The 23,484-nt window shown below is 37.9% G+C and overlaps 1 protein-coding gene across 8 annotated transcripts in view; it reads right to left on the reverse strand.

Annotated features, from left to right (window-relative positions):
• The window catches only part of TENM3 (teneurin transmembrane protein 3), a 1,300,501-nt gene that overhangs the window by 98,513 nt on the left and 1,178,504 nt on the right, over positions 1-23,484 (reverse strand). For all 8 annotated transcript variants that reach the window (XM_027636350.1, XM_027636352.1, XM_027636353.1 and 5 more), the window contains one exon: positions 17,302-17,540. In XM_027636350.1, coding sequence (XP_027492151.1) covers positions 17,302-17,540 — 239 coding nt within the window. The remainder of the gene's footprint in view (positions 1-17,301; positions 17,541-23,484) is intronic.

The raw sequence follows: 23,484 nt of genomic DNA on the forward strand, positions 1-23,484 counted from the left end.
TTGTTCCCATTGTGGAACAGATGAACAGAAGAACAGATGATGATGCTGGATGTGCTTTAAAGAAGAAAATCTTCAAGGTGTAGGAGCAGGCTGTTCCCATGTGCCAAAAGATGAGCTGGTGGGGAAGAGGAAGGCCTGTATGAACAGAGAGCTTTAGATGGAACTCAGTGTGAAAAAGAGGGTTTATTGTCTCTGGAAAAAAGTGCCAGCATCTCAGGAAGACTACAAGGCTGTTCTGACACCATGCAGGGAGAAAATTATAAGAGCCAAATCCCATCTAGAACTTAATCTGGCACTGCTGTAAAAGACGACAAAAACTGTTTTTACAAACACTCAGCAAAGAAAAGGAGCGCCAAGCAGAACCTCCATCCTTTGTTGGATAAACACAGTGACAAAAGATGAGGAAAAGGCTGAGGTAATTAATGCCTTCTTTGTCTCAGTCATTAATAACAAGTCCAGCTGTCATCAAGGTATCCAGCCCCCAGAGCTGGAAGACAGAGAAACAGAGCAGAATGAAGCTCCCATAATCCAAGGGGAAATGGTCAGTGACCTGCTATGCAACTTAGATACACACAAGTCCATAGGGCTCGATGGGATTCACCCAAGAGGACTGAGGGAGATGACAGAGGAGCTCTCCAAGCCACCTTTAATAATTTACCAGTAGTCCTGGTAAATCAGGGAGGTCCCAGGTGACTGGAAGTTGGCAAATGTGATGGAATCTACAAGAGGGGTCAAAAACAGGATCCAGGGAACTACAAGCCTGTCAGCCTGACCTCAGTGCTGGGAAGGTCATGGAGTAGATCATCTTGAGTGCCATCATGGAACATGTACAGGACAACCAGGGGATCAGGCCCAGACAGCATGGGTTTAGGAAAGGCAGGTCTTGCTGATTGACCTGATCTCCTTCTAGGACAAAGTGACCTGCTTAGTGGATAAGGCTGTGGATGTCATCTACTGCGACTTTAGTAAAGCCTTTGTCACCATTTTCCACAGCATTCTCCTGGAGAAACTGGCTTCCCAATGTATGGCCGGGGGTACTCTTTGCTGGGTTAAGAACTGATTGGATGGCCAGGCCCAGAGAATGAAAGGTGAATGGAATAACATTGAGCTGATGGCCAGTCATAGCTGAGGGGAAATGTTCTTGCTCTCTACAACCACCTGAAAACAGGTTGTAGTGAGGTGGGTATCAGTTTCTTCTCCCAGGTAACAATTAACAGGCTGAGAGCAAATGGCCTCAAATTATGCCAGGAAAGGTTTAGATTAGGTATTAGGAAAAATTTTTTCATGGCAAGCGTTGTAAAGCATTGGAACAAACTGGCCAGAGTAGTGGAGTCACCATCCCCAAAAGTGTTCAATAAACTGCGTGGACACGGCTCTTGAGGACACTGTTTAATTGTAAACATGGTGGTGGTGCTGGGTTGATAGCTGGATTTGATCTTAGAGGTCTTTTCCATCTTTAACTGTTCTGTGATTCTAGGATCTTCTTCCTAATCTGCTGTTTCAGTCCCCGTATCTATTCTGCAAAGTAATCTCTCTAGGTACCAAGAGATCTTCATTTGCTGAAGCTATGACAGCATTTACCTTGGGACTGAGTTGTTTAAGGTGGTACTTGTACTGCTACTGGACAAATTATCTGCATGGCCAGTCTTTAGAATGTCGTGACAGTTTAAATGGTGAGGAGTCCATTCTCTCTAACAGAGTGAGAAGAAGAGGTATCAGAGACAGGGAAGCTCCCTAGGATCTGGGCTGCTCTTGGCATGAACATAGCACCGGTGTCTGTGTCTGGGAGGTGCTGGTGGATATGGCTAAATTGACCAGAACAGATCTCAAACATAAAAGCAGTAACAAATTAATAGCTGGGCTTTTGCCCCCTGCGGTCCCCCACCATTTCCATGCCAAATGGACTGTGATATTCAAAAATTCAGAGCTCAGATTAAAGGAGCACATTTATACCTACAATAGCCTTGATGCTAACATAAACATGCTATCATTTGTTGCAGGCTATTGGGCAATCTTGCCACCTGTCACCACGGAGTTCACTGAAGGGTTTCTCAACCATGTTAAACTGCTTTTTCAAGCTTGGTTGATCTTGTCTTTCACTGTGTAATTGAGGTCTAGTTATTTTGGTTTGTAACCAGTCTACAAAACCTTCATGTCCACTCAATAATTAAAACAGCAACTAAGAATACATTTCACAGCAAACACTTGAAAAAAATATGACCAGTTTACACTGTGTAAAACATTTAGTAATAATCTGCTTCAGGAAGAAGTTGCAGGCTATCAGGCTTTTTCATTCTTTCATCATTGCCATCCCATTTATTGTGCATGCTTCTTTCTCAAGCTAGTATTTCTGTATGTTATGCATTCCCTTTACAAGGAACTTGTTCTTGAGCAAACACACTGTATTATCACTTCAAAACCCTCTTCAATTCTTCAGCATCCAAAATGAAATCAGTCTCTACTAGTAGGTAGTAAGAGAAATGGATAATTTATGTAACTAAGTGGCAGAACTGGAACTGTGAGAGCTGACAACTACCTGCTGCATTTGACTGGGGAGTGCCTTCCTTTTGTTGCCTTGCTCACTATCTCAAATTCTGCCAAAGTTATGAGAGGCATAAAAAAGAATTGTAACAGAAAACCAATTTATGTAGCTATTTCTCTGTTTAGCAAGAACTGGACTTGTCTGAATTTTTTTCCCCCTTCTTGTACGCTTGGTTAACAGTGGTAAGAGGATATAGACAGACAGTTAATAAAGAAAATAGAGAGGTGTTAGAATGATCCAGTATTCAGGATGTAGCTCTGAACAGAAAACAAAGTTTGGACTCAGATGTGAACACACACACTATGATGGGGTTTATGATTGCTATCAGGAAGGAAGAATATTTTTTTCTTTGTATAAAAGGGTAGCAGTATAAAGTAAAAGCCAGAGAAACTTATTGTTCTGGTCAAAATTCAAGGGTGTCTCTATCGTAACTCACCAAGATCAGCCACATTTTTTTCCTAAGTACTATAAATGACAAATAGGTTCACATGAAAAACAAAGGGCATAGCAAACACACTGTGGGCTGTGCAAGCGAAAGCTTAACAGATGCAGATGATAAGGATGTGCAAACAAAACCATACACATACAAGCAGAGGCTTTATTCACAGAAGTAGTCCTACAATAACTGGAGGGGGTAACCCTCTGAAGTACCAGTCACAAGTGCCAGCAATTCAACAGTTTCCATTCTGCATCTGTTAAACCTGCTTTTTCAGGAAAGAATTCTAAAGGTGACACAGGGTGTTTCAGGGGAAGAAGAATTCACATGTAGGATTCTTTTAAGTAGAAAGAAGAAAGAGAGTTGCCTGAATTGGGAAACGTGCTTCCAGTGTTGCTTTTCTTAGAATAACAACAGATGAAAAATTAACACTAGACAGCAGAAAAAAAACCCACTGGCTATCCTTAACAGCAAGCATCTCCCCAAGACCTCTGAAGATAATGCCTATGGTGTATGTTCCAGAAACACAAAGAACTCAACACAGTGCGTAAAGTTGGTAAGAGAACTGAATGATGTTGGTGATCCTCCTTCCCTTCTCCCATGTGTTCTACAAGGTATGGTAATCAAGTCTTATTATTAATGAAGCTGTGCTTGAAGATGAGCTCCTTGGTAAGATATTGAACTCATCTTCCAGGACTGCCACTGCTACATACTTCTGGGTGCTGGTGCTTTCAAACCATAATTTATAAAATTGCTTCCCTAGAATTAATAGAATAATATATATGCACACTTGCATACAAGGCAAAGTGAATATAACTTATATTTAAAGCAAGGCAAAAAGATTATAATTTAAACTAAGCAAATTGCAATTATTGCTCAATCTTGTTGAAGGATTATCTTCTAGTTCATCTCCCTGCTGGCAATACATTTTAAAATGAAATATTTGAACACTGAAGTGGTTTTTAAAATTATCTTCCATATATTTTTCTTGAAGCCATAATTAGAATCTAAACCTATTTTATTCTGAAGGACCTGAAGTGGACCACAAGACGTGCAAATGAACTGTCAGTGATTTGCATTCATTTGCTTTTTTCTCAGATAATAGGATACCTTGGATGTTGCTGCAGATCAAACAGTGAATTAAAAATAGTTAATTAAAATTTTAAATAAAGTGAATTAAAAGTAACAAAGACAGGTTCTTTATTTATTACTGTTTTTCTCAAATCAATGAAAAGCCTGTTATTTTTAAATTTAAAATAACTTTAAAGTACATGCTTTTGAGCATCTTCAAAAAATCAGTCACCAGTAGCATCATATAAAAGTTGCTGAACATATACTCTGAATGTAAAACATTTTAGTATAGCATTATATGAAAAACTTAGTAATACCTATCAAGATCAATACAGTAACTGAAAAAGTGTGGTCTTTTCCCTTTTATCCTGAACAGTTGAATGGGTCTATTGATTTTACTATTTCATCTGCAAAAAAATCCAACCTTTCTAGTCTACTTCTCATTTTCTCTTGAAACCTTTTAACAAAGAATTTCCAAAATACATCACAAAAATTTGCCTAGAAAAAGATATAGCAACAAAGATATATCAGCTACCTACTATGGATAAACTTACTCTGACCACTAACCAAAGATGAGTACATGCCATTTTAAAGTATTGTTGCATTTGAACTGTTAAGAAAGACGTGTGGTGGTCTTGGAGTAAATATTTTTACTACATTCACCCAAAAATGGAACATTTATTCCTCTGAAAACTTGTACAGCTATATGTCTCATTTCAGTTGTCAAGCCTGGTGGCTTGTTACGTAACAACAATCTAATTCTGTCAACTGCATTATGTGAGGCACATTCAAAGCTTAAGGGAGAATACAGATTTCTTAAAACAGAAACAAAGATCATTATTCAGTAGCCTCTTATTTAAGTAAGATGTATCTGTTATGTCTTGTTTCAGATTTGTCCATTTATTCTGATGAACAGCCAATCTACCCCATTTTGTAATAGCCTTCAGTGTTACCTAAATAGTCTTTAGTATTATCCTGGGCTTTCTCCTGAATATAGCTTATTTTTTTCCAGCTAATGTTGTTTACAGTCTAACAAGATGGTGAAAAATCATTACAGGTGAAGAGATGATGGGGAAGTGCAAATTAGATTGCTGACTCTTTTGAGACAAGGGCTGTTCTGTCTCTTTTAGTTCACACAAAAGCATGAAAACATTCTGTAAATTTTGGGTTTCTATCTAATAAAGTCATAATAAATGATTTTGTTTTCAAGTATTGCGGGGGAGAAAAAAATGCCCCTGATTTACACTTCTCAAGACTGGGTTAAGACTGCAGGCTAATAACTTTTCTGTATTCCTTCAGGTATTTCCTTACCTTATTCCTTCTCAGTCTTTGACTTCTTCCTTTCCATCCTTAAACTTACTTTCTGGAAAACAGCTGAGGCTCAGGTTTGTCCTTATCTATTTTAGTTTTTTTCCCACAAGACTCCAACAAGAAGTCTTGCTTCATCCTTTAGATCACAGCCTTCATAACACAAGAGTGTTAAGAAACGCAACGACAATGTCATGTCTCAAAATTTGCTGGAAACACCTTTCTTAGGCAAGAGCATCGATGAATCATCCAACCATTTTTACAGTTCAAAAGCCTTATTTATTACAAAAGAACCAAACACCCCAAACCCAACAAAACCCCTCGCAAATCTCTTAGGGATATAATAATAATTAAGTGGCACTATACGATCATGCATAATCTATTTGCATGTTGATGGCACAGAGAAGTGCAGTCTGATGAAAAGATTTATGAACCAAAGGAGAAAGAAAACAGGAGCCAATTAATGCAATGTTCAAAGGACACACTGAGCTGGGATTTTATAGTATATAGCGAAACACTTGTGTTGCATATTTCCATCTCATGACTGGCTAAAAAAGATCAAAGCTTTTTTATTCCATATTAAGAATGACAGAATATTACAGTAAACATGCAATAAGGAGAAATGTAATAAGCTTTAATAGAAGATGATAATAAGGTTTGATAAGAACTTTTGGAATGTCACCAAGTCTGAAATGTAAGATGAAAGCATCTGCATGTAGAGATTGTAGTGTGTTATTTGGAACCCCACGGAGCTAAACTGTGATTAGAACTCCATATTTTTCCATAAATTAGCTTTTGTTTTGAATTTCCTGCTGAGATCATATGCAAGTTGATTGAACGTGCAAGTCAATATATAGGTTTCCTAATCCTTTGCTGTTTTTTAGGCTTCATGATATCACAATTACAGCAGTCCACTCGTAGATCAAAGGTACATGACTAATGCCAAAAGAAAATAGCCTACAACCTCTTTACAAAACTTCTTCATGGTGATTTAGCCCTATCCATGACAATTACCACTCACCTACCTGAACTGTGCAAATATATATATGCATAAATCAACCACTCCATGCAGGTCAACTTGCAAACCCACAGAATTTTCACTTAAATCTGGACATTCAAAGATGTCACTTAAAGAATGGACATGCTGAGTTCACCATCAAAGAGGTCTTTTTACACAACTCTACCTTACCCCAACACCTCCAGTGTAAACTTGTAAGCCATTAGGTACCTGCATAAGCAAATAATCTTGTGCAAATCCTTGGTTCAAAACCCCAAGCTCAGTGATAGCAGTCATGCCCTTACTGAAACCTCTCCACACCCTAGGGACTGGCTCCTAGATGGAGCATCCTTTATTATATTGTCACTAATATGTTTTATGTGCATTGGAATAACACGCTGTATTTCTCCACTAAAGTGAAATGTGGTTTTTATGAAACTACTCCTGTGAGCAAAGTTATACAGTAGGTACATGAGAAATACTACCAATAAAAAGCAAACAGAAAAAATAATTTACCATATATGATTTATGAAAGGAAACTATGACATAAAGACAACCTTACTGTTAATTGTTTGTAAAGTCAGTGATCACTTGCAAGCCAGTTCGTAAGCAACTCTGTATTTTGTAACAGTTATGTAAGCCTTGGGAAAAACAAGTTAGGATTAGAGTTTCACATTAATTTTTTTTCCCCTTTAAAGTTAAATCAGCTAGAACACTGAACTATAAAATCTTACAGGTGATATTAAGAATAGCCAATCTTAGCTCTAAAATCACCTATAAAAGTCATGAAGAAAACCAACTACTTCTTTTACTGTGTGAAAATACACTGGATCAGTAATAAGGATGCGTTTTAAAGTTATCCTCTACTTTTGGCTACAGCTGAATTGAATAAGAGAGATGTGGAGTGAGTCAAATGAGGACCCACTGTCCAGCAAAAATGCCGCAGTAAAAAGTGGTTTGAGACTTGGCATTTCAAAGATGAAAGAGAAGGCTAAACAACAGATGACACTTTCAAAAGTGAAGATAACTTTATTGTCCCCAGTTATTGTGTAACACCTTGTGAACTCATGAAACCAGTGGTTAGCAACAGGTTAGCTCTATGCAGCTGGGTATTGTTTTAATTTTCAACAATTATTACTGAAATAAAAACACTACTGTTCCTGTACCATAGTAAGGGTAACTTAAAAGTATTATTAAATTAAAAAAAACCAGTGGAAACATACCTATTTCTATACTTAAAGATTTCTGGAGCTAGCTAATTTTTAAAGTGGCTGATATTCATTTATAACACCTAACCCCATCCTATATTACTGCATCTACAGAGTTAGTAAAAGAGATGCATTTGTGTGACCCTATTTCATTAAATATTGTCAAAACCACTCTGGTTTTGTTTGACTGGTTTTATTATTGAGGAAAATTAAGCATTTCAAATGCAAATATCCACACCATCCAGAGAGTTGCAGCCCACTTCTTCCTGGATTGGGGAACTACCAATTCTGTCATAGGTGACAATTCCTAAGAGACAGTGGGTTTGTTTTTTTTTTTTTTAAATGAAGTTATCTGAAATGGCATCAATTTGAAAATGAAGTATCTCATATTTAAAGACTCTTGTCTATTTCAGAGGACATCTAACTTTCATCCGTAATTAATTTCTGCAGTGGGGTAATTACACCCATATAAAACCCATGCGTTCTTCTGATCTCAGTTGTAAGTGTATTGCTTAAAGCAAGGTTGGACACATGTACTAGATGTTTTCATTCTAGAGTCCTTGTGTATGGAGAGGTTTACCAAAATCTCACCTAAATCAGAAATTTTTAACAGCATGAATTTTTTTAAGCATTCAAAAAGATACCAAGCAGTTTTCTTCACAAAAAAAGATCCAAGAAAAGATTTCAATTTACAGAAAAGATCCAATTTATAAAAGATGCAGTTGATATACAAAGATACCAGCTTTAATACATGTATTATAATTCAAATATCACAGCAGACAGCACATCTCTAAGAGCTGGCTTCTTTCTTCACAGGCATGAGTTAGAAATGAATTGAAACTACCAGCAAAGAAGAGAAGACTAATCCTGTGTCCACAACAACTTGAGTAATCACCCAAGTAATTTAATCTCTGCTCTTCAAAACCTCTTAAACTTAAGCATACCCTTAAAGTATTACATATGTTTACATACTACTAAAATATACTACATGTTTACCCGGACAGATAAAATAGAAACAACATCTCTAAAGTACTCTAAGCTTGCTATTTATCAAAAAATGGTGCTTTTTACCTGAATTTCTCATTAGACTGTCTGTGAGATAGTGAGTCTGTGAGAAGACTATAGGATGAGTGCAGAAGGACACACATCTCTACATAACCTGCTTGCAAGAGATTTCAGTATTCCTGAAAACAGCATCCAGATTTTGAAAAAAACACATCATACTGCCTCACAATATGATGGCAGAATTGAAATGTGGGGCCTATGGACAATGACATCCTCATGTCATCTTGCAGTTTATTACTACACCTATACTGACAGAATTAATAAGTTTCAATTTGCTCCAACAGGCAAAAGTGGAAGAGTGACAGAACTATTGCCAAAAACCGTGTGATAACACTTACTTAGAATATGAGTCTCCTTTGGAGCAGAGGTGGGTATGCTCCTTGACAGATTAACTTTTTAAATCCCTTGAAATCTTGTCAAGTCTTTTCTAACCTCCTGACTGTCAATTACATGTTCCTACGTTCTTCTGTGTGAAGATTATCTTTCTCAATGAATGCTTTATTCTCAGTGCCAGCAACAATAATAGCAAGTGACTTCCACAACACCAATCAAGAATTAATATTGTGAACTCCTGAAACAGTAATATTTTGCTTTGCACTTAATCTGAAGCACAGTTACAAGATTTTTGCTTTAAAAACATCAACCAAAGGCATTATCCACAATGGTATTCTTGCAAGTATATTTAATGTTTATGCTTCAAGACATAGATGTTCAATATGTTTAGATTTTGTACTATTTCAATAGTACAAAAAACACTTTCAGTCCAATAAGGTGGTCAACATAAGAAATTATGTTACTGTTTATAATATAATACAATACATTTCCCCACCAAGGAGGCCCAATGAGCTAATCATCAATGCTGTAAACGTTATGTGAAACTCACACAGCTATCTAAAAGTCATAGCTATGAGATATCAAGGAAAATAATGCGATCTCATGTTAGACAGAGCTGAAAATCTCTGTAATGTAGAAAGTCATGGAAGTTCTAGCTGTAATATTGAGCCTCATGCTGAAGCATAAAAACAGTGAACAGTGACATGTGTATCTGAATACTGCCATTTACCAAGCACATGTCAGAAATGACTGAGAGGAACTGATATTAGTAAGGCAATGGCTACCATATATCAATTATCCAGCTTTTATAGTTCTGTATTTAAATATTATAAAGTATTGAAATAGAAGTAAGACATTGGTACTCAGACCTCAAGGACTATTCTAAGGTCCATTTGTTGTACTACATTCACCATGTATCCGACCACACACTGAAGGCCCAACTAAAGGGACTAACACCCTTTGGTCCTGCCTTGTTGTTAGACCACACATCTGCTCTTCTGTCAGGAAAGAGCAACATGTGGCACTGATGTCTAAAACAACAAGCAAGCAGATTTTGACAGGTGTAGAGCAGAGCCACACATGCTGGGGAAGCAGAGCCCTACACATGGCATTGACATCAGAAGCAGCCAGCTTCTGGCTGCCCATGACACTTAGAGCTATGGGAGACCTGGAAATGTCCATTCTGGACAGAAGCACACCACCACTTTGTACCTAATCTACAGCTTCTTACTTCGACAATCGGTCACTTCCAACTCCTACCAAGCTTTAACTTGGAAAAAAAATGGATGACAAGGAACACTGCTGCAGCCTCCAAATGCACCAGAGACACGTGGAGCCTTCCCTAAAAGCCCCATGGACTGGTAAAATGAGAAGTAGTCTACATTCTGCAAGGAGTCATGTACTTTCTACAGTGCTGGAGATACCGGCTGCCTTCACAACTTCAGATACAGGCACACAGTGAGCAAGAACGTGAGACATCGATGTGGTTCTGCGAAGTGCTTGGTGCAATCAGACAAGGCTAAGTAGCCATGCTTAGATAACTGGCACGCTTTCTCAAAAAGGTTTACATAAGAGAAGTCTCCTTGTTGTAGTTTTCCCTTGCATGGTACAGTTCAAATATATTGTGATATGTAGATTTTGTAAACCGTAAAATCTCAGAGCACTTTCTTCAAATGATGGCAACAGGCCAAAAGGAATGACAAAATATTTCTGCTTTGTTTTTTCGTTTTTTTAAAGAATCAGATATATAAATGTATTAGTTTATGTCATGTCTCTAATGTGTTGGAAAAAGACATGGGATGAGAACATAAACCTGGCTAGCTGTAAAAATCTGCCACACATCTGCAGACGGGGAACATATTTCCAACCCACACACCTCAGTTGAGCTCTAGGCACAGTTAACATCCCAGCACAACCAAGCAACACAGACAGAAAAGGGAAGAGAATGCAGAAAACGAAAAGTTCTTGATGAAACTCTCAGTGACAATAACATTACAATACTCAAAATTAAATGCACGTCAAAGAGAAAAACAGTTTCTATAAACACATAATGAAAGTAAAAGTGATTAATGGCAACTAAACCGTACTCTCCCTCATGCCTGTTAATTACAATACCTATGTTGAGTATTGTAATAAAAATTTCATTTAAATGGTATTATTAATTAAGTTGTTTTCCTTATTCCTGTCAGTACCTGAGCTTTACAAATAGCAGAATAACGTTAACTTGGCATTGTAATCAAAAAGAAATATTATATTGGTCTTTATTGATAAAATAAAATAGATTTCTTTTGATTACGGGTATATTTACTCATTGCTTTAGACACAAAATTCAGTTCTATAATTGCCATGGTTGCAAATCCATTAGTTTTGGGGAGGGTGGTTTTGCTCCACTATGACTTCTGCCACTGAACCACTGAATAGGGAAGGCATCTGGTCCTCCACAATATGGAAGAGATGGGAATGCCAGCAAGCTGTCATACTATATCCTGAGTAATATGGGAGAACCACAGACAACAAACTTGGAAAGTGCACTGAAGACATGGGAAGTTAACCTCAGTCTACAGAAACAGACACTTCAATAATTTTTAATGATTACTTAAAACTCGCCTGAGGGATAGTTAATTGACTCTCAGCTGTAATTTTCACACTTTTCATCCTTCTGTGTCAATCTCCTCAAATGACGAAACTTGTTTGGTGCTTTTCCTGGCCACCTCCTTCTCTTCTTTCTACCTTAAAACCTCTTAAGTTACTCTGTTGTTACTCTCAGGAAGTTTTTGAGATAACTCTGAAGACAGTTGTCCATTATTAGAAATATATTAGCATATAAATTTTCAGCTTACTTTTAATATCTTGAGATAATGATAAAACAGCAACATTTTTAGATGGACAAAAAGTATGAGTGCACAATATAATAACTACAGAATAAGCACAATACAGCTATTTCATACAGTGTGGAAAATACAAATTATCTGTAATTACCAAACATGGTTTTCTAGTCTGGTATCTCTTTTCCATTCAAATTTCATTTGCAATTTGCTTTATGATTGTATGTTCATCTCTATGTCATAGCAGAACATAAGTTTTTCTACTGTTTCTCATAGAATGAAATATAAAGTAAAATACATGTTTTCTCAGAAGATATTTCACCTGTTAAGTCTAAATGTTAGCTTTCTTTTCTGTCCAAAATCGATTTGAGTAAATAGTAAAAAAGTAGGGATAAAAAACAATAAAGAAAGCAGCAGCGATAAAAGTAGTTCTGCAGCCTTTTTAATTAAATAAATTCCTTTTTTTTTTTTTTTACCTACAGAAGAGATGTCCTCCTGTTATCACTGATGTAAATATTTGCTTTATCACAAAGGACAGCTGGCTGGTGTATATTTTTGTTCTGACCACTGACTGCACAGCTAAGGATAAGAAAATTATTAGTCCCAATTATCAATCGTTACACAGTGAGTAAAACGGTCAACAGATCTGGAAGTATGACAGATTGTTGTGAAGAAGTCAGGACAGCAGAGGCCTGACTAAATAGCTCAGGTCTTACTGTGTATTCAAAGAATGTTTTATGTTCATACAAATCTATTTAGTATTCGTAAGACAAAATTCATGACAGATGAACGCAATCTTTCAGTGTACAACTCTTCAAGCTTAGTTGAGTGAATCTGGTATTGTCCAATGCCAGCACTGACTGAAGAAAACTGATAGCCTCTTCGGCTCTGTGTACAGTGACAATGGCAGTAATTTCTTGCACTGATTTAGACAATGTCAAGACAGTGCCATTGGCACTGGAGAATCAATTGCCAGAGCAACTCCTGGGAAAGAAAGAGGGGTCCTGATGTCTCCAAATTCTCATTAATTTTATCCTGTTGTTGAATCCATACTACAGAAGAAATAATTAGTACAATACAAATCAGTTTGTTAATACAGCTGGTCAGAGTCTATGCTATGCAACAACACATTGGAAAAAATTCCTTCTGACTGCTTAGTTCCCCATAATTACACAGTAGATTTTCTGTTAGGAAAAAACCACAAGAACAACAAGGTCCTCCCTTCAGTAAAACCAAAAGTCAACAAAGAAGATCCCAAAAAATAGAACTGAAGGATGGAGGTTACTTACGTATGAAACTTTCACTTAGGAGGTGCTCTACAAAACTTTCCCTTCATTCGTTCACTGCAAAAGATGGATGCTGAAGGAGGCAGTAAGCCATAGGGAGACAAAGGACAAAGTTCTGTTTTGTCTCACACTACGTACAGCTGGACTCTATTTCTGTCTCTCACAGGGACTTCCTGTACCAAGTTGGGTAAAACTATTAATGTCAAACTAAAGGCAACGTCATACATCTTACTCTTTCATGGCTTAAATTTAATATGCTCTTCCTAGTCTTTCAAAGAAGAAAAAAGATTTTAAAATTTTCATGTTGGAAAAAAAATGGTTTTCTTCTTCCTCAGTTGTAAATCCCATTACAGACAGGACTTGAGCAAATCAGAAGCTTGAAGAAATTCCAGTGTAAACTTGATCCCAAAACAAGGCAGTTTATGTTCTTTACTCCCCATTTTTAAACCTCATTATTTCAGGGAGCTTTTCCTTGAATCCTTTGCTTTATACTAGAGCCATTTTTTAATTCCACTCTTCTATATGTTGCTGCACTATATTTTGGTTCAACACTTGCATGTTTCTGTTGCTTAACTTCTTTCCCAACCATTTAACAGTACATGAAGCCTCTAAACAAAGGGCCAACATTTTCCACAACTCACTTCTATTTTCTCTAGAAATTAGTACAGCTAATTGACAGGAATACTAAAATATTTTGTGGATCACAGAATGGTTGAGAGAGACCATGAGGGCTAGAAAAGCAAGAATATAAGGAAGGGTTGGAAAAGAGACTTTCCTTTACACTGAAATAACATTTTCAATTCCTTGTGATCTCCAAGACTGCATTAAGTGGTTTTACAGTGTAGTGTTTGCTCTGGTCCCTATCCATGCTGACACCCTCTGCTCTCACCTCATCTTTGCAGACTTTGTAAACGTAGGAGTCTTTCCTGTCAGAATGATGGAAGAAGTGCAAGACACACCAGACTCCCAATGCAGCTCCTTCCTCTGGCTGGGCTAATTGACGGAGCAGTAATTGACTGAGCAGTTCTGCAAAGGTAGACATGAAGTCTAGCAAACTGTCTCTTCTGCCTTATGTTGCCTGAGCAGAGGTAGTGGGATCTCAAGTTACCTTCTTTACCCCATACTCACTGCAACTAAAATAAGCCTGGGCATGACACGTTCATCTCTCTGCATTTCTGAGAAGGGCCTGGTTACACCACCGTTCACTGGATGAGTGGTCCTATCAGTTCTTCAGTCTGCAGCTGCCACAGTCACACAATGGACATCAGCCACACTATGTTCCTTATCAATGTGTACTGGCATATTTTGCAGCAATCATGCTGCAAAATGGCTGTTTTTCCCAGCTCTTGACAATGACACTTCATACTGAATTCCTTCTTTCATGCTAATGCTATAAGGATGTAACATTTTCTTGCTTCTGGCAACGTGTCTTTATAAAGTTCAAAACATGTCTCAAACTGGCTTTACAAATGTGACATGCCATCTCAGCTGCTGTAAACCTCAGCAGATGTGCCAGACCACTGTGTTGGAGACATGTCATGGGATGCTAGAGGTCACACAATACTGCAGTCCTTCCCATTTTTTTATGTAATGACCAATTTCCTACTCAGACATTTCCCTTTCACACCTACATTATAAAACATATGTCTCCTATGAGGACAGGCTGGATGAGTTGGGGTTGTTCAGCCTCGACAAGAGAAGGCTCTAGGGAGACCTTACAGCAGTCTTCCAGGATCTAACCGGGGTCTGAAAGAGACCTGGAGAGGGATTTTTCGCAAAAGTGGGTAGCGATGGGACAAAGAGGAATTGCCTTAAACTGAAAGAGGGTAAGGTTAGTTTAGATATTACGAAAAAATTTTTTACTGTGAGGGCGGTCAGACAATGCAACAAGTTGCCCAGAGCAGTTGTGGAAGCCTCATCCCTGGAAGTGTTCAAGGTCGGGTTGGATGGCGCTTTGAGCAACCTGGTCTAGTGGAAGGTGTCCCTGTCCACGGCAGAGGATTTGGAATTAGATGATCTTTAGGTCTGTTTCAAATGAAACCATTCTATGATCCTATGAAATAGTTAATCAAGACAAAGGACTGCTTCTATCTTACATTAATGATTTCTACTGATTTACACTTGGATGGCCTATTAAATGGAGAATATTTCTGATATTACATCTGCAGAGATGCGAAAACCACATATATGAATGAGTGCAATCCATTTCTGATTTTATGGACCCAAAGTTCTCTAGAGAGCACTTCTGAGTGCCGAATTTCATATTTAGACTGCTGAGTTAGCTGAAATATGTGTAATATCACCAGTAGGCAGAGAGCTCCCTATTGACTATGGGCAGAGGAAGGCCCTTGTGCATTGTTTATTTCAGCAAGGATGTGAGCTGGCATGGGCCCATGAAGTGAAATGTACAGCTATATTTGTTTTTTGGGTTTTTTTACAGGGTATGTGAATAAATGATCTGTGGCGCTGAAAGCTCTCACTCACTGGAAAGCTTGGCTCTTTTTTCTGAATACATGAATAGAAGTGCATTAGACATGCTTATATTTCTTAATGTGCCTCTGGGAGAAATAAGCTGGTACAGCTATCTTCCTGTGCCCCTCAGAGTCGTAAGTAATCTGGCTCTTTCAGGCTAGCAAAGTGTAGAGCTCAGCTCAGAATCAGGTCTCCAGTATTTTACTATACGTATGGCTGTTTTTCCTGGCTCTTGACAGTGATACTTCATGCTGAATTCCTTCTTTTGTATTTTTGTATTTATTTAGTAGCAGATGTTTACTTCTGATGACTTATGAGGCAGTATTACAGAGACTGAGCACAATTACTGTGTTTTTTAAGTGGGATTATTTCAATCCCACTTCAAAAAAGATCCAGTGTCAAAGCTTAACTCTAAACCACACCTTTAAACTCCTGTGCACATTCACACAAAATAACCACAAATCCAGTGATTGAAGGAGGGTCAACAGCAGTGGCAAGCCCTACATTTGCACATGTGCCTTTTGCTCTTTGGGGCTGGCAGCTGAGGTGGAAAAGGTGCTCAGGGGGCTCTGCTTTGCTGGGGCAGAGAGCAATTTCTCCAGCTACTCAGCAACCCAGTTTCTTGCATTGTTCACAAGAGTTCCAACCCAGTAAGAACTACTTCAAAGGCTTTATACAGCTTAAGTTGTGTCTTGCATTGAAAAGCTTATTTCAACAAAGGCAAATGAAGATTAAAGATCTTAAGGCCTTCTAGGCTTTATTATTAATTTACACTGATTTTAAGAAGAGGGAGGGAAAGAGAGATTGACTCTCCTCTTTCTATTTTCTTTCCTTGACTCCAAGACTCTGAACTTGTGTGGAACCAATAACAAAACCCAGACCCTTGCACTTATATTTCCGTAACTGTGGTGACTTAAAATTAATAAATCTAATAAATCTAATTAATAAATCAGTTACATTAAAGTCTTTGAAGACCATTTACAGACTCAGAGATGAAAAAATCTGTAATCTGGACAAAGCCACAGAGAAAGCTATGAGTGCAGTTCCCTTATTAAAGTCAATGACATCTTCTCATCAAAAACACTGCCCCCATTAATGGCCTAGAACTCAAATTATATAGTATTTGTAGTGAACATTTATGAAAATAATTACAGAGATGAAGAAATAAAGGAAACCTAAAATAAAAATTGGGAAATGGAATTTAACAAACAAATAGAGAAAAGTGACAATAATTAAAAATAAACAACCCACAGGAGAGGAAGAACTCTACATCTTCACTGCACGTTATCCTTTTGGACTATTATTTTTCCTATCTTGCAATCAAATGTCTGTATTAGACTTTTGCTCTAGCTCTATACACAAATGTATGTAATGATGAAATAAGGGATTGTTAGCATTCTTAAACATTTTGATATATCAAGCAAAATGAAAGGATAAGAATTCCATAGATATGTTGCAAGTTATATTCACATCAAGGAATTTTTACAGCCTACATTTTACACATACTTTTATAAGAACTTAACACCACATAGTTTAATGGGAGTTCAAATACTTCTTTGAACTTAATTCACTGACCATCAAGCTACAGAATGTATTAAAATTTTCTAATTCCTCTAAACAGTTGGTACTTTTCATTAAACCCTTGTGGCTTTTAGTGTTACCAAAGACTTTGCTAGTTAAAGGTTAGTATGTCACAGTGCATACACAGTACATCAGACACCACTGTTCATACTGACAATTATAAAAAATGGGACTCACCTATAAAGTAGGACAGCAGTATTGCCAGCAGCACCGAGACCCCTACAGCACAGAGTGCAGTACATTTCCAGCTACAGTACTTCGAAGACTTCTTGAATTTAAAAGCACTTCTGGATAGAGTGTTCCTAGGTAGTGGCCGAGTAGGAGGGGAATAAACAGAGCCGGATGCCATTGTGTACCCTGGTGTTGCAGTACTGAACAGCGGTGTGGTCCCTGTTCCTGTTTTGAATAGGAAATGCCTGTGAAAGAAAGAGTATATTGTAAAGTATAAAAGTAAATAAAGCTGAGGCACAGGCAATCACACATTTTTTGTTTAATGTTGCCTATTTTTCACAACATCCGATCTACAAAGGGACGTAGAAGCAATAACTTGTCACGACACTCACACGTAAAGAGACTCTTTCCTTTAAAGTAAAGACCAAAGCCACCCAAACATTAGTAATACACTGGTATCCAGACAGGAAACAGAACTACCCAAAATACAGTGTAGTAGGGAGGAAGTCTCTCATAGTTTATCTAACAAGTAGGGACAGGCTTTCTGCTGCTGTTTATTTGTGTTGGCTTCTGCTACAAACTACAGGGAACTCCATTAAAATGTCAATAATGAGCAATGTGACTACAGTCCACACTACTTATCACAGCTTTCCTGGGTTAAGTACAAGGAAAACAGCAATCTTTCAGTTACAAACTTTTGGCAACTTTGCAAAAAATAGTCAGTTAAAAGATTTTTTTTTGTATGTGTCCTAAATAATCAGTTCAGTAATTCACATCTACTCACACATAATCTTACCATAAAAAAATCTGATTATGGATACAGCAGCTAGTTATAGCCTAGGAGAAGTACTCTAAAGAAATATACTTGGTAAGTGCTCAGGAGGAACCACAGCCAGCAACAGATACAAAAAGCAAAGCCAAAGTTAAGACACACTGTGAGTTAGCAGTAAACTTTTTTTTTCAATTAAAATTTCCAATGGAAATACTACTCCCTGAGCCTCTCTGTGGTAGAATCCCTTAATTTTAGTTCATGCAAGCATAATTATTTTGAAAGAGCCTCTAAGCATGGCATATACTACCTGGAGTTTTTCTCCTCATGCACGTACACAACTCTACAAACAACAAAAACTCAAAGAAAGATCTTTGCACCAGGGGTTTTTCCACCAATTTGTTATGCTGGCAACTCTGTAGCATATGGTTTGGTCTTACCTAATTACACATGGCAAAATGAATACATTATAGCTAAAAATGGTAAGAAAGTACACTGCGGAGACTTTTGAACTTACCAACCCCTCAGTTGAACAGAACTAGAGTGGTTTGCATTTTTCAATAGGTAAGAGACACTCATGAATTGCTGATACCCCGGTCCTCCCGAAGCTAAGTGCATGCCTACACTGTGTTTGCCTATTGCATGTCACCTATACAATCATGGGTCAGAGGATCTAGCACCAAATGAGCCAGCTGTGGAGGGGAAAAACCTTAGTATGTACACTACGTAGCATTGTGGACTGCTTCTTAGCTGATGGGACTTTCATTCTCTGGGACCTATCCTTGGATCTTTGCATAGTAATAGACCAATTTACACAGATGTAGCAGATTTTTCAGAAATACACTGTAAAGACATGAAAAATTAATTTGCTCCACTGCAGCCTGGGAAAAACACCAGCAGTTGATTAGACTTGTTGTTTGCAGATGACTTCTCTATGGAAGGTTAACAGGTGAACTAGAACATCATGGCATAGGCCCTCTCCTTGAAAATATTTGCATTACAAACATGATTCCATGAAACACGTTACATAGGTTACTTCATTCTGAACAATATTAAACCTGTTGGCAGTAACAACAAAAGGATATGCACTAGATCTACTGATGTACAAGAGTACATCCCAGATTTTTTGGCTTCTGAATTCTGAGGATTACCACCAATTTCAAAAGACAAAGACCTGGTGGTTTAAATTCTTCCTAAGAAGGTATTTCATTAAAAGTTGTGACATTTGCTATGTACCAAACATCAAAATAATAATAATGAGTCCTATGTCAAAAATGTTTTACACCTTACAAAAGCATTACTTTGGTAATTCATTAAGTCCTGATAAAGTGTTTTATCCACTTGATCTTTATTGTTCTTTCATTTCTGGCTACATATGGTAAATGCTATTTTCAGGTATATTTCACAAAATATGTCTATACAGATCTCAAGAAAATGCCAAATACAAAGGTAGCTGTTTCCCTTTCCATGTGCAATGTGTACTGTTTTGGGGACAGAAGGAAAGCCATACAGTAGGTATAATAATACTCCTCCTAAACATCCGCTTCCATGTTAAAAATAAGAAGCTTCCTGACCAACCTGCAATTTTCACATCCTTCTGTCACGCTGGTAGACTCAACAGACTAAAAATGGAAACTGGCATAATAAGAGCACTTGAATGGAACTCCATATGCTTTAGCCCTTAACAAAATAATGCAACAAACAGTCTGCCACTGATATTTTTCTTTTGTTTTGTTTTGTTTTTTTCTCTGAGAAAGTGAGAGCTGAGACATTTGCTTTGGTGGAGCACAACATACTGTAATCCATATTCTCAAAGCCTTTGAGGAGTTAGTTCCATAGATAAACTTGGGAGATGACAGCGGTGGTGTGAACCATCATAGCTCTGACAGTTCATCTCTGGCATCGAAAGAGAATTGTAACTTTTACATGTGAATCACAGAGTCGAAAGGACACTCAAGATTAAGGAGTCCAACCATTAACCCTGCACTACCAAGCCCACCACTAAATCATGCTCCTAAGTGCCACATGTAGATACCTTTTAAATACCTTCAGGGATGATGACTGAATCACTTCCCTGGGCAGACTGTTCTGCTACTTTACAACCCTTTCAGGGGAGAAATTTTTCCTAATATCCGATCTAAAGCTCCCCTGGTGCCACTTGAAGCCACTTCTTCTTGTCCTGTGGCTTGTTACTCTTGAGAACGACTGACCCCCACCTTGCTACAGCCTCCTTTCAGGTAGTTGTAGAGTGATAAGATCCCTCAAAGACTAGTCCAGCCTAAACAACCCCAGCTACCTCAGCTGCTCCTTGCGAGACTTTTGCAGCAGACGCTTCACCAGCTTCGTTACCTTTCTCTGGACTTGCTCCTGTACCTCCATGTCTTTCTTTTGGTGAGAGGCCCAGAACTGAACACAGGATCCGAGGTGCAGCCTCACCAGTGCTGAGTACATGGGGGCGATCACTGCCCCAGTCCTGCCGACCATACTATTTCTGATACAAGCCAGGATGCCATTGGCCTTCTTGGGCCCCTGGGCACACTGGGGGCTCACATTCAGCTGCTGTCAACCAGCACCCCCAGGTCCCTTTCTGCCAGGCAGCTTTCCAGGCACTGTTCCCCCAGTCTGTAGTGCTGCATGGCATCGTTGTGACCCGAGTGCAGAACCCAGCACTTGGCCTTGTTGAACCTCATACCACTGGCCTCGGCCCATCAATCCAGCCTGTCCAGATTCTCCTGTGGAACTTTCCTACCCTCCAGCAGATAAACTCTACCACTCCAGTTGGTGTTTCTGCAAACTTGCTGAGGGTGCACTTGATCTCATCAATAAACCACTGATAAAGATGGTTGAGAAAGAAATTAAACAGGACTGCTCCCAATACTGAGCCACGAGGAACATCACTAGTGACTGGCCACTAGCTGGATATAACTCCATTCACCACTCTCTGGGCCTGGCCATTCAGCCAGTTTTCTACCCAGTGCACCTGTCCATGCTGTGATGGACAGTTTCTCCAGGAGAATGCTGTGGGAATTCAGCAGTAGGAGTTCAGCAGTGTGTAGTCTTAGGCAGCACACAGCATATATCCTCACTTTAAGCTATTCTCTTTTGATTTGATTCCCATGAATACAATGCCAGAGTGGCTGCACTGTCTGGTTGAACGTTGAGGGAAAAATAATGACAGAAAAGCCAGTCTGGCATCTTCTACTGGGTCAAGAAAATTTGTTTGGTTCTCTCTATTTCTAATGTGTGCAGTTACTAACAAAGTTGTCAGATACTCTCCTGCTACATTAACTCTGAGTGATAAGTATTTAAAGTGTAACGCTATCAGACTTGCACATCTTGTCTGCCTCACTGAGCCATGCCAAACTGTTCCTATGAGACATTTAGAAGGATATGGTATCTGACAACAAATCCAGGCTGCTTCCAGATAGTGCTGAAATTCTTATGTTCTTGAATTATAATCCATCCACAAATGATTTTTATTATCTAAATATCCATATATCTTGACTTTTCAAACCATGGAACTCAAATAGCTAATTTCTAAAGCCTAAACTGTTTGCACTACTTGACCAGGTACTGACTTATGGGCAATTACACTATATTTCATCTCACAGGGAGCTTATAGCATCTGCAACAGTGTATCTTCCATTCAAAATTGATCACATAACATGAACTTGCTAGATCTTCATGTAAGCAGCACTTTAAATATTTCATTAAGCTATGGAGTACAAAAATACAGTGAATCATGTTAGTATTTTACAAGACAAAACAGTTCTGTTTTTATTAAATAATTCAACATTTAAAGCAAATAATATTCTACTTTTATATTTATTCAATATATATTTCTGTCTGCTTATTCAATAGATGTTGCTAATAAAAGGTGCAGTTAATCTTAATATTTTAGTGGGGGGAGTATTTAGTACCTAACAAATCTGAACTACAGATTGAGAGCAAAATACAAAGCTATGTTATAAAACAGTCCTTGGATGCAAAGAGAGCTTGGAAGTCCCCTTATTTCACAAATGGAAGGCATTTTATTTAAGTTCCTGTCCTTACAAAAAAGGACAGAAATACGGCATCAAAAACCTCAAAGGCGTCAGCTCAGAAAACAAGCATATGAATAAGAGTAAAATAATCATGCTTTTAATTTAACTCAGTGCTGGTGTTTAACCAAGCACTGGTGTGCACTGGTTGACATGCAGATGGCTTCTTCCTTCTCAAGCTTGCGTGGGGTGGGGTTCACATCAAATCAGATTTTCTTTATGCCACCACATCCTCTGTGGAAAATAAAACTGAAGCACTCTCTACTAAATTCAGTAAATGGGAAAACAGAAGGGATAAAAAAAGTGATAAAAACCATCTATGAGTCTGGCAGAAAGACTAAGTTAACTGAAAACTCTATCTTTAGAGAAATGGAGATAGATTATCAAAATATTTAAGGACAGTAAGACTCAGCCCAGAAGCCCAAACACTTTTGATATAAGATAGCCAGGTGTCCAGCAACAGAAATGTGATTTAAAATAACTTTCTTTACTAAAGGATCTATGACAAGAACTTTTGACCGCAGTTTAAAAGAAAATGGATACTATGCATCAATGAATGCAATATTACATAAACACATCTGGAAGGCCCTAAACTCCAGACTGCCAGAAGCTGAGATATTATATAAATAAACTATCACCAAGCATAAGGGAATATTATGCATTATTTTATAAATGCACTGTTCTCAATTTGTATAGAGTTACTGCATAATTTTAACATTCCTAATATAATTTTTACATTAGATACATGACTTCTTTTTTTTAGTTTATGCTGAAATTGCTTCACCTTGCAAAATACTAATTTTTCCAATTTTGGGCATCATATATATAGAATGCTTTGCATATACTTGAAAGACATGTGAAAGAGCCTACCTTAACATTTCAAACAACTTTCTTGGCAGCATATTAGTTCTGCTTTAAACTATTTCTTACAGCACCATCCTGCTAATAGAGTGCTGAAGTCCATAGCAAGTATGCCACAATGTATTAAGTCACACAGGACTTCTACAAAATTTGTATTAAATATGGATTTAGTGAATAAGGCCCAGCAAAATTCTATTGAACTTCTCAAAGTATGTCAAAATATAGTTTATCACCCTACCGGTGAGATTTAAAGGTAGCAGTTGTTATTTTGTGCAGCATTATTATTTAGTTGACAACTGCTGTCATAGAATAAAGGTCAATATTGCTAGGCCTTATGGATATACAATAACAAAACACTCCTCACCTTAAGAGCTATAATAACACTGGTCCAGAATAAAATTATATTTAGAATATATTTAGAATATATTTAAAAACCTAAATCCCTCCCTCCTAAATCTTTGAACCTTGTGTATTTTTGTATACTAACAGCACCTGAAAAATCTGAAAGAGGAGAAATCT

The sequence above is a fragment of the Corapipo altera genome, unplaced genomic scaffold, assembly GCF_003945725.1.
Source record: "Corapipo altera isolate COAL_440 unplaced genomic scaffold, ASM394572v1 22b, whole genome shotgun sequence".
Classification (NCBI taxonomy): Eukaryota; Metazoa; Chordata; class Aves; order Passeriformes; family Pipridae; genus Corapipo; species Corapipo altera.